The 10,907-nt window shown below is 64.2% G+C and overlaps 1 protein-coding gene across 3 annotated transcripts in view; it reads left to right on the top strand.

Annotated features, from left to right (window-relative positions):
* Positions 1-1,391: 1,391 nt before the first annotated feature.
* The window catches only part of ABCG1 (ATP binding cassette subfamily G member 1), a 49,786-nt gene continuing 40,270 nt past the window's right edge, over positions 1,392-10,907 (top strand). The window contains exons 1-2 of one of the 3 annotated variants that reach the window (XM_070073122.2): positions 1,392-1,550; positions 7,845-8,088. In XM_070073122.2, coding sequence (XP_069929223.1) covers positions 1,509-1,550; positions 7,845-8,088 — 286 coding nt within the window. In that variant the 5' untranslated portion in view covers positions 1,392-1,508. Of the gene's footprint in view, positions 1,551-1,747; positions 1,770-7,844; positions 8,089-10,113; positions 10,157-10,907 lie in introns of those variants that run through there. The other 2 variants (XM_089330507.1, XM_070073123.2) reach the window with 2 other exon arrangements.

Here is a 10,907-nt window from a genome sequence, read left to right as displayed (position 1 = left end):
AGCTGTGGAGGGAGCAAGCCGCCCGGGGCGGAGCGCTCAGCCTGGGTCCTTGGGCCCTCCGAACCTTCCTGCTTGGGAGCTGACTTCTATCACCACAGCCACGCGTCCTGACGCCCAGCTCTGTCCTACCGCGCCACTCACCCGCTCCCCGAGTGGGCACGAGAGCTGACAGTGCAAGAACGAGGGTTGGCGCCTGCCGTGGGCCCAGCCCTGTGCCCCAGCTGGCCTGTGCCGGAACCCCACGGCGGAGAAGAAGGACTTTCCAGGAGAGAGTTCAGGACACATCCTTGGGCAGTGAGGAGCATGGGTACTGGACAGAGCTGGATGCCCAGTGATGACGTCATGTCACCACCCCGGTCTCAGGGAGAAGGCTCCTGTCTGCCCCTCCCCCCGTGTCCCCGTGTCTCCCCGGTGGTGTGTGTCCCATCTGCCCCTGCAGCAGGTGGGCCCCAGCCGTGCACATCACAGGTGTCCAGTCCCTCTGTGTGTGTGTGTGTGTGTGTGTGTGTGTGTGTGTTTTGGTCTAAACTCTCCCTGGGTGGTTTGTGGATTTGAATCCTCATTCCAGAACACCCCGTGTTGGCCTCCTTGTTTCCTACATTTGAGGCACCCCAAGGCCTCCTGGGTCAGACACCTGACACCCCCACCTTAGATTTTTAGCCCTGCCTCCGTCGCCTCCTCCGATTGGATGGGAGAATCTGGCCCCAGCCATCCACCTGCCTACTTTCTTGCTAGCTAGGAGACGGACAGAGGCGGTGGGGCGGTGACCCAGGTGTGCCGAGGTGAGAAGAAACACGTTCCTGGCTTTGGTCCCCCCACGCAGAGCAAAAGGGTTGGCCTCTGAGGCTGGGCTAAAGCGCGCCTGGCGCCATGGTCCCCGGAAGTGGCTGCACTTACGTTTATTTTAGTGGGGGTTGCAGCGGCCACCTGGCCACCGGACCGTGTAGTCCGGGGCCGCAGAGGGGGTGCCAGGACACAGCCCTGCGTCCGCCCTGGAACCACCGCCATCCGCCCCCGCACCGCCTCTATCTGTGGGGCTCCCGGAGGACCGGGCCCAGACATCGCCACCGCGCGCTTGCGGGGCCCCGTGCGGATTGTCCCACGCGTGAGCGCGCGCGCCACAGCCTCCGCGGGGGTCCCGGATGGGGCAGGGGGAGTCCCTCTTCGGATCTCAGCATCCATCCGGCGGGGAGGGGCCCAACGAGGACGCCGAAAAGGAGACAGCAGCCGCCAGGCGTCCCCCTCCCTCCCCAACGCCTCCCCCCCCCGCCCCCTCCGCCGGCCCCATCCGCACAGACCGGCAGGGAGCGGTGGTCTCACGCAGGGAGCCGCTCGGGGACCGCCCCCCGCGGCACAACAGGAGCACGCGCACCTGCCTCGGCCCGGCCCCCGGCGTGGGCCAATCGCGGGGCTGGGCGGGGCGGGGCCGAGCGGGAGCCGGGCGGGCGCCGCCGCGCAGCCCCGAGCGAGCGCATCCGCGTCCCAGCCGCCGCCGCCGCCCCCGGGGCATGGCCTGTCTGATGGCCGCTTTCTCGGTCGGCACCGCCATGGTGAGTGCGCGCGTCCTTCCCTGCGGTGGCGCGGGGAGCGTTGCCCGGAGAGCGGGAAGCTCGCGCAGCCCCGCATGCTCGCGCGGACGCCTGCTGTCCGGAGCGCGTCCTCTGCGCGCTGACCCAGGGGCGCCCTCGGAGCGGAGCCGGGCACCGGCCGACCCGCCCTGGCCACCTGGCGCCCCGGGATGCGCCGTGCGCGGGCGAGGGCGCCGCGAGGTGGGGGAGCGGGAGCGGGCGGGGAGGCAGTCCCAGCAGGGGACAGATGGCCGTGACCCCGTCCGCCTGCGGTGGGGGACGCGAGGCCTTGGGGGCCCGCGGCGCGCTGGGGAGGGGCGGGCGCACGGGCCCCAGGGGGTCGCGTCCCTCTGAGCGGGGACTTCTGGCGCCACCCTTGGGAGAGCCGGGCTCGGGGGTAAGGAGCGGCTCTGGGGACAGCAGCTCCGGACCTGCTGGGCCGACGGCCAGCGGACACCTGCCGGCCGCCGCGGTGCGCGCGCCGGAGCGACCCGGGCGGCGGCTGGGGAGAGGCGCGCATCCCGCTTCTGGGGGGGGGGCTGGGGCTGCGGAGCGGGTAGGGGGGCCGGCGGGCTCGGAGCTGGACCCCGCTACCGCTACAGCCCTGTTCCCTTGCTCAGCGACTCCAGCACGGCGCGCGGGGCCTTCCGCCTCCGCCTGGCGCGCCGACCTCGCAGCTTGGCGCTCAGGGCTGGATTTCGGGGCGCCGGCAGGACCGGTAGGCAGTACCCCCTCTTCTGCCTCTATGCCCGGCCTCCGGGCGCTTGCGGGGCGCGCACCGGCTCCCCCACCCCCACCCCCACCCGATTTCATTTTTAGCATCCTGTGTTTGAAGTCAGCAGGGCGCTGCAGGGTTTGACCGACAGTTACCTCTTGCCTTGAGCTCAAGAGGAAAAAAAAAGTGGCCGTGTTTCTGCGCATGCTCGGTTCTGACAGCTGCATCCTCTGATTCCAAACAGGTTACTGTAGAACATACCCGGGCCTCGCCAGCTCATTATATAATGGTTTTGTGTAAACCGATAGAATGGGGCCGCCCGCGTGTTAGGAGCAGGGCGGGGGCGGGGGGACCCGCAGCGATGGAGAGCGGCGAAACCCCGACTCGGAAAGGGGACCACCGACCCCCGCCTGTCTGGCTGATGGTTTGCGGCCACTTGGGGAGATCCCTCTGCTTGGGGTCCGTCCAAGGGGACGCTGACAGTGGAGGAATCAGATTGATGTCAGCTGCCAGCAGAGAGAGCTTCGGGCCTCTTGGGTGCTCCTGGGTCGCCCAGTTCTAGAGCGGCAAAGGTGGCAAGTGCGGGTGGGACCAGCGTCTCCAGGGACGGCTTTGTATCCGCGCTGTGGCTTGATGTAGCCCACCTGTTCTCTTCTCACTTGCCGGCGCTAATGGCTGGGCTGTTGTTGTTGTTGTTGTTGTTGTTTTCCAGTGGAGATTGTTTTGTTAGAAAAGAATTTTTCTCCCTGAAAAATCCTGAAGGTTTTAAAAAACAGAAACCTTTTATCACCCTGAGGACTGGGGTCTTATCTGACGGTGGGTGAGCAGGGTCAGGTGGGGCCTGGCTCTTATCTGATGCCGGGTGAGCAGGGCTGGACCTGGTCCCTGCTTGGATGGGAGACTTTGGGAATACGGGAATGCCACATGCTGAAAGCTCAGAAGGAAAACAAGTGTTAAACCTTACAAAAACTGACTCAGCCCTAAGAGATTCCCGGGAGCTGAGCTTTGCTTTGCGGTCCCCTCCCTGCCCTGGGGTCTGGCAGGGGCTGGCCGTGTGAGCTGTGAGTCCGGAGAAGCTGGCTTGCCAGAGGAGAGAGCGCCGGGGGCAGGTGTCCAAGGGATGCTGCCACCTGCCCCAACGGTGTGACATTTTGATAATTTTCCTGTGGGCAGTCGCCGTGAGGATCATCGGTCCACAGGACACCAGGGAGGCCCCCCTCTGGGTGGACACAGCCTGGCCACAGTGTCCTCGCTCTGACTCTGTGTCCTGTCCCAAGCCGGGGGGTGGCTGCCGTTAAGAGACCCCTGCACTCTGCCACTCTGCTCAGGAAAACACAGCGACCGTCGGGACAACCCAGGAGTGAGCGTGCTGTGATTTGTGGTTTCTTACAGCACAAACTGTGTGTGTGTGCATGTGTGTGTGTGTCTGTGTGCGTGTGTGAACGTGTGCATGTGTGCCCGTGTGTAGGGGGCGATCAGAGACCAGAACAACGGAAGGGGCAAGTGGGGAGGGGAGAGGCGTTTGTTCAGTTCTTAAAGGGTGAGAGGCTGGGAGAAGCTGGCGGCAACCTCAGGGCTGGCCCTGCTCACCGAGGATGTTTCCAGGGTGCTGCCGTGGGCCACGTGGCCTCCGGGATTCTGCTCGTCGGACGAGGCCGTGGCGCACCTGTGGAGGAAGGGGGGCCCCTGGCCTGTGTGGCGCTGGGGCTGCATTGTGCGATCTCCTCATTTGTTGCCGGGTGTCCTACACCTGATGGCCCAGAGACACCCGCAGCTGGCTGCAGGATGCTAAGCTTCGGCCGGCCGAGGGCTGTTTTGGCCGCTGGGTGGGACACCTCGGGCTCAGGCCTGGGGCTGCTGGGTCCCCGTCCCCGGGGGGGGGGGAGTTGGGCGAGGCAGGCATGCTGTGTTTTGTTCCCCCCGCCTGCCCCACCGGTGGAGCTGTTGCTAAGCCGTGCAGTCTGTCCGGGCTGGAGCTGAACAGGCGCTGCTGTCATTGAACATCAATGGCCACTATTGTTACAGTCACCTACGTGCAGGAGGCAGCGGTCTCAACACTTTATAGTGTAAGTCTCTCTGGCTCGCAAATCAACTGAGTCACCCCGCTGTGTCCTGCTGGCCCGTCCACTCGTCTCACCTGCACTCCCCCAGCCTGTCCCAGCCCAGCAGGTGCTTGTGCTGGGATCCTGCAACCCTGGTCCCTGGCTCCCCGCACCAGCTGGACCCCGTGTGTCTCATCCTCTGTCAGGCCCCTGCCCCCTGCCCCCTGCCCTGCCCACCGCCCCACTGGCGCTCCAGCCCGTGCCTCTCCACAGGTCTGAGCGCCCCTGTGTCGCTGCTGCTGTGGCCCTGCACACGCTGTTCCCTTGCAGGGAGTGCCGTGAACCGGCGCCACCGTCCCCCCTCGCCAGTCTCAGCTGAGATTTTATTTGGGGCTGATTGCCCCGCCCACGTCTGCGTGGCGTTCCACGGCCTTTCAGTCCCTGCCGGTTCTCGCCTCGCTGTCATCACTGCTTGTTTTCTTGAGTTTGCTGAGACCAGAGGCCCTGTGTGTCCATCTGCCTGTGGCTCCTGTCCATCTGTCTGCCTGCTGCTCCGTTTGTCAGATGAGTGGGTACAGTGGCTACAGCAGAGAGTCCCAGGGAAAGCCAGTATGTGGGCGGCTGGAACGAAGGCTGTCCCTGTCCCCAACAAGAGGAGCAGTGTCCCCTCACTGTGTGACCACTGGGGACAGGAGTGGATGACCTACAGCAGGAGCCAGGATCTCCATCTGGGTCTCCGGCGTGGGTAGCAGAAGCCACCGCCTTCTGCCGCCCAGGGTGTGCGTTGGTAGGATGCTGGACTTAGGACGTGGGTGCCCCAAATTGCAACTCAGGGCTCTAAAGCCACCCCCCAAGTGAGCTATGGGTTGATTTGGTTGAGACTTCAGAGGGACGAGTTGCGTGGGATGTGGTGTGTGTGTGTTTGGTGCAGTGCATGTGTGCATCTGTAGCGTGGCAGGTGATGTGTGTTGTCATGCGTGTGTGTACTGTGTGTGGTTTATGTTGTGTGTGTGTGGCATGTGGTGTGTATGGTGTTACGTTTGTGTGATGTGTGTTGTGAATGCTGTGTGTGGTTTATGTTGTGTGTGTGGTCTGTAGATGTGTGTTGTGTGTATGTAGCAGTGGTATATATGATGTTGTGTTTGTGATGTGTGTGCTGTGTGTTTGTGCATCTTTTTCTTCTATGGCAAAGCAGCCTTTTCACTCCAGAGACAGAGTCCTGTGCCCCCACCCCCACCCCCACCCCCACCTGAGTTTTAAGGAGGGGTGAGGGAGTTGGGGAGAGACTTGTGGGCTCTCGGCCGTGGGTGGGGCGGCCCCAGCTCCCTGGCCAGGCCCCAGTGGGGTGCTGTGCCGGCCTGAGCTGCCGGGCTCGCAGGGACTCGGGAGGAGTGCTTTGGTTTTGGTAATGAACGAGGGTGCGGGGCCAGTAGCTCTGGGGACGCGGCTAACAGACCCAGGGTGCACACAGGCTGACACATTTCCTCCTTGGGACCAGTGGCCGGGTCCCCCTTCCTGGGGCAGAGGGGGTGGCCCTGACCCTGTCGGCCGTGAGCGGGGCACAGTGGGGCCGTGCCTCTGGCTACATGGGCGTCCTCCTGGCTTCAGGAGAAGCCGGCCCGGGTGCAGCACAGCACTCGCTTCCGAGGGCTCTCCCGTGCCTCGGCCGTCCCTGCGCCTCCTCGGCGAGGGCGGGGTTTCTAAGCCACGGGAAGCCCAGGGCCTTTCTCTGCACAGGTGTGTTTGGGGCCTGGCGTGTGCACGTGGCTCACTCACCTTCTGATGGGAGCTTCCAGAACAAGGCCAGCTGCAGGACGCCAGGTCGTCTCGGGGCGCAGGGAGACCGGCACCAGCGGCTTCTCGGTTTCTCACGGTTGGGGGTCCCTCCTGCCCCTGCCCCTGCCCCTGCCCCTGTGCGTTGCGTCCGTTTCCTTGTCTGTGTATAGGGGGAAAACATCATATTTCTTTCATTTTTTTTTTAAAGATTTATTTTACTTATTTGAAAGACAGAGTTACAGAGGTAGAGAGAGAGAGTCTCCCATGTGCTGGTTCACTCCCCAGAGGGCTGCAACGGCCCGGCTGGAGCCAGGAGCCAGGAGCCAGGAGCTCCTTCTGGGTCTGCAGTCACGAGAGCCAATGCCGTCCTCAGCAAGGTGGAAACTTTTCAAGTGAAATCCCAGAGCAGCCGCACAGCCCGGCGGCTCAGGCGGCGGCAGCCGTGGTTCTCCGTGAGCTTCCGCGAGATTCTGCGGGAAGGTGCCAGAGTGGTTGGCTTTGGATTGGACGTTTTCAGTTTCACGTTTTGGGGCGGGCACCGTGAACAGATCACTGGGTGCTTCCCTGACAGTGATGTAGCGCCTGGGGGCTGTGAATCCAAAGTAAACCTCCTCCCCCATCCAGGTGTAACATTGTATCTGGTGCGTCTTTAATGGAAGGAAGAAAAAGGGTTGCCAGAGACAATGACGCCCTGGAGGCCAGGGCTGGGGACACGGTCAGGCCTGTGGTCGGGGCTAGGGACCGCATCAGGCCTGTGGTCGGGGCTGGGGACCGCGTCAGGCCCGTGGTGGGGACTGGGGACCGCGTCAGGCCCGTGGTCAGGGCTGGGGACTGCATCAGGCCTGTAGTGTGGACTGGGGACCGCGTCAGGCCTGTGGTCGGGGCTGGGGACCGCGTCAGGCCTGTGATGGGGGCTAGGGACCGCATCAGGCCTATGGTGGGGACTGGGGACATGGTCAGGCCCGTGGTCGGGGCTGGGACAATGTCAGGCCCATGGTCAGGGCTGGGGACCGCATCAGGCCTGTGGTGGGGACTGGGGACCATTTCAGGCCTGTGGTCGGGGCTGGGGACCCGATCAGGCCTGTGGTCGGGGCTGGGGACCGCGTCAGGCCTATAGTGGGGAGTGGGGACATGGTCAGGCCCGTGGTCAGGGCTGGGGACCGCATCAGGCCTGTGGTCAGGGCTGGGGACCGTGTCAGGCCTGTAGTCAGGACTGGGGACTGTGTCAGGCCCGTGGTCAGGGCTGAGGACCGAGTCAGGCCTATGGTGGGGAGTAGGGACACGGTCAGGCCTGTGGTTGGGGCTGGGGACCACGTCAGGCCTGTGGTGGGGACTGGGGACACGGTCAGGCCTGTGGTCGGGGCTGGGGAACGCATCAGGCCTGTGGTGGGGACTGGGAACCATTTCAGGCCTGTGGTCAGGGCTGGGGACCTGGTCAGGCCTGTGGTCGGGGCTGGGGACCCGGTCAGGCCCCTGGTGGGGGCTGGAGACCCGGTCAGGCCCACAGGATCACTGGGGCGCACCCGCAGGCGGCACCGCAGCACTGAGGCACCCCTGCGGCAGGCTGGGATTGAGTGGCCAGCGAATGACGCCGTGCCTGGCACCTGGCTCCAGGCCCCCACCAGGGAGCCCCTGTCTTCCGGGGTGCGGTCTGCACCCCAGCCCAGCGCCGGCTCGCCCGCTGCTCTCTCAGGTGCTCGGGGCAGCTCCTCACGGGTCCCGTCGTCCTCTCTGTTTCTCCAGAACGCCAGCGGCTACTCTGCGGCGATGACCGAGCCCACGTCCGTGTGCGTCTCGGTGGACGACGGGTTCTCGGGCAACATGGACTCCGCGGAGACGGAGCTGATGAACGGGCACTTGACGAAGGTGGACAACAGCCTCACGGAGGCTCAGCGCTTCTCCTCCCTGCCGCGGAGGGCGGCCGTGAACATCGAATTCAAGGACCTTTCCTACTCGGTTCCGGAGGGACCCTGGTGGAGGAAGAAAGGTAGGGGCGGGGGCGGGGGCGGCTGGGAGGGGCGGCGCGGGAAGCGCGGGTGGTTCGGGAAGAATCTGGGCTGTAAGCTGGGAAGCTGAGGTCTCCGCTCAGCACGGCCACTGCCTGTACCTGCAGACGTGCGGCTCTTCCCACCGTGAAGTGGCCGGGTGCGTTAGGCGGCCTCGGGGCTCGCCCTGGCTCTGACAGCCAGAGGTGCCGGCGCAGGTTGGTTCTCCCTCATCCCAAATGCTCGAGGCCAGCGGTGCTGTGGATCTGTGTCTTGTCGAGTTTGGGAATACTGGTGTATACGCCACGAGAGGGCCCGGGATGGGGCCCAAAAATCCAGATGCTGAATCCGTTTATGTGTCATGGACGCGGGGGTGCAGAGGCTGGGTGATCTTATGCAGTGTATTTTTTTAAAGTTTTTTTTTAAATTTATTTATTGGAGAGGCAGAGTTACAGAGATAGAGAGAGAGAGGTCTTCTATCTGCTGGTTCACTCCCCAGATGGCCACAACGGCTGGAGCCAGGCAGATTGGAAACCAGGAGCCAAGAGCTTCTTCCAGGTCTCCCACATGGGTGCAGGGGCCAAGGACTTGGGCCATCCTCCACTGCTTTCCCAGGCCACAGCAGAGAGCTGGATTGGAAGTGGAGCAGCCGGGACTCGAACTGGCGCCCACGTGGGATGCCGGCACTGCAGGCAGAGACTCAGCCCACTACGCCACTGTGTCGGCCCTCGTGCAGTGTTTTCAGTGCAGCTGCATTCTGGCTCCAACCTCACTCAGTTTCCCGCGCTGGAGCGGTTGGGACTGGGGAGTTTTGGGTGAGAGATGCTGGAGCCCTGGGAGGAATTCCTGGAGGGCTGGCGGGTGTCGAGGTGTGCAGTGGTGGCTGCAGGTGGTGGTGGTCTTTCGAGATGGAACCAGAGTATTTCTGCCTGTGCAGAGCTGGGAGGGAGACGGGCACTGCTTCCCTGCGCAGGCGTGAAAACGCAGCCAGGGGCTCACTGCCTCCCCGCGCAGGCGTGAAAACGCAGCCAGGGGCCCAGAGTGGGGCTCTGAGAACCGGTGTTTGCTCAAGGATCTTGGAAGAACTCTTTGTCTGCAAAGAAAAATTCACTGTTGTAACAGGAGCCCCATCAACACAAAGAGGGCGGGACCCAGAGGCCCCTGGAGAGCTGTGGGGGGCGGGGACCGGGGGGTGGGGGGGCGCCCGCGCCTGGGCACCTGGCGTTTTCCCAGCTCCGGTTTTGAGCGTGGAGTCACCGCACACCGGGGAGTCACAGCCGATGGCTTTCATCTCATGGAAACTCTTCACCTCCCTCTCTTCACACGCCCGGCACCGACTTTGGCCGGGTCCTTCGGGGTGGGGGAGCTCCTGGGGAGAGGGACCTGGGCAGACATCTCCAAGGCACGGTGGGCACTGGCGCCTGCAGAATCGGTGACAACCTGGGAGGAGCCTGGAACGACACAGGCGGGCCAGGTGTCACGGGGAATGGGATGATTTCTTGGGACGCTCCACTGGCTCCCCGCAGGTTCCGCCTCTGGGAAGAAGAGCAGCCGGGACTACTGCCTTGTCCTTTGAAGTCGTGTGTCTTCCACTGCCTCTTTGCTTGGTTTTGCCACTCTCGGAGCTAAGGCTCTGAGACAGGTGGCACAGGCAGCACCTGCGGTTGTAAATTCACAGCTTTAGGACATTGAGGGGCTGAACCTGGGAGCTGGGAGCCAGGCAGCCCGGCTGTTGTAGATTTCATGTCTGTTTGCACCAGGGAGCAGAGGCCACACCCTCTCAAGGCCATGCAGGTAGCAGGGCCACCTGAGCCACGCTCGGAGCCTGCCAGCCTGCTTTGTTAGGAAGAAGGGCTGTGCCAGCCTCAGGTTGGCGCCTGTTCTTTGGTGCTTGTCGGCAGTTCATCCTGGGGCGACACCTTTCACCTCAGCGACAGGGAAGGCTTCACTGCCGGGGACGCGGCAGAGTCTTGATGTTTTGTGCTGGTCGGCGACCGAGACAAGGTGTGGCAGACGCGTGAGGGGAACGCGGCCATGGCAGTGCCGGGATGGGCGTGCCGCGAAACGCAGGTGTGTGGCTGTGCAGAAGCGTGGGCATTGGGGCTGAAGCCACCGTGTAAGGGCACGGGGGTTGTCCGTGAAGCGTGTCACGGCCTCGGTGGGTGGGTGGCTTCCCAGGCCTGAATTCTCCCTGTCAAGGTCAGCCAGCAGGTGAGGGGGAGGCCCCAGCCGGCCCTGGCCTGGCACTTGCCCTACAGTAACCTCTGTGGGCTCGGGCGGGGAGGAGTAGGAAGCGGCCTCGTGGGACCTGCCCATGAGTCAGTCGGTGGAGCAGAGGGCACGGCAGGCTTCGTAGGTCGGCCGTCGGCAGTTTCTCAACATCACAGCCAAGCGTGGTTCGGCTGCCGGTTTCCTCCCCGGCCCCACCCCTGTCCCAGGCAGCCCCTGGAGCCCTCTTCTCTCCCCTGCCCTTCCTTTGTTCCAAGGCCTGCAGATCAGAATCTAGAAGGCTCATCACTGCAGCCGGCAGGAACCCGAGGCCAGGCGAGGCCTGAGATGGCGAGAGGGCAGGCCCGGGGCCGGGGCCGCGAGCCCGCGGCGTGCAGTCCAGCATGGGGGCCACGCCTAGCCCAGCGCAGGGTGCACACCGCAGCGGGCAAGCAGAGCTCCTGCTGGGGCTCGGGGGCCCGGGGACCCTGTGGGCTGGAGGCCCAGCGGGGAACGGAGAGCCTTCCCCAGTGCAGGGCGCCGGGCAGGTGCTCTCCCCACCAGGTGCCCTGCAGTGCTGCATCCTGGGGCTAGGGACGCTGAGCTTGGGCGC

The sequence above is a fragment of the Oryctolagus cuniculus genome, chromosome 4 (assembly GCF_051225735.1).
Source record: "Oryctolagus cuniculus isolate XC-2025 breed Fujian yellow rabbit chromosome 4, ASM5122573v1, whole genome shotgun sequence".
Taxonomy (NCBI): Eukaryota; Metazoa; Chordata; class Mammalia; order Lagomorpha; family Leporidae; genus Oryctolagus; species Oryctolagus cuniculus.
The sequence above is the reverse complement of the archived record's forward strand: the minus strand, read 5'-3'. Positions and strand labels throughout refer to the sequence as shown.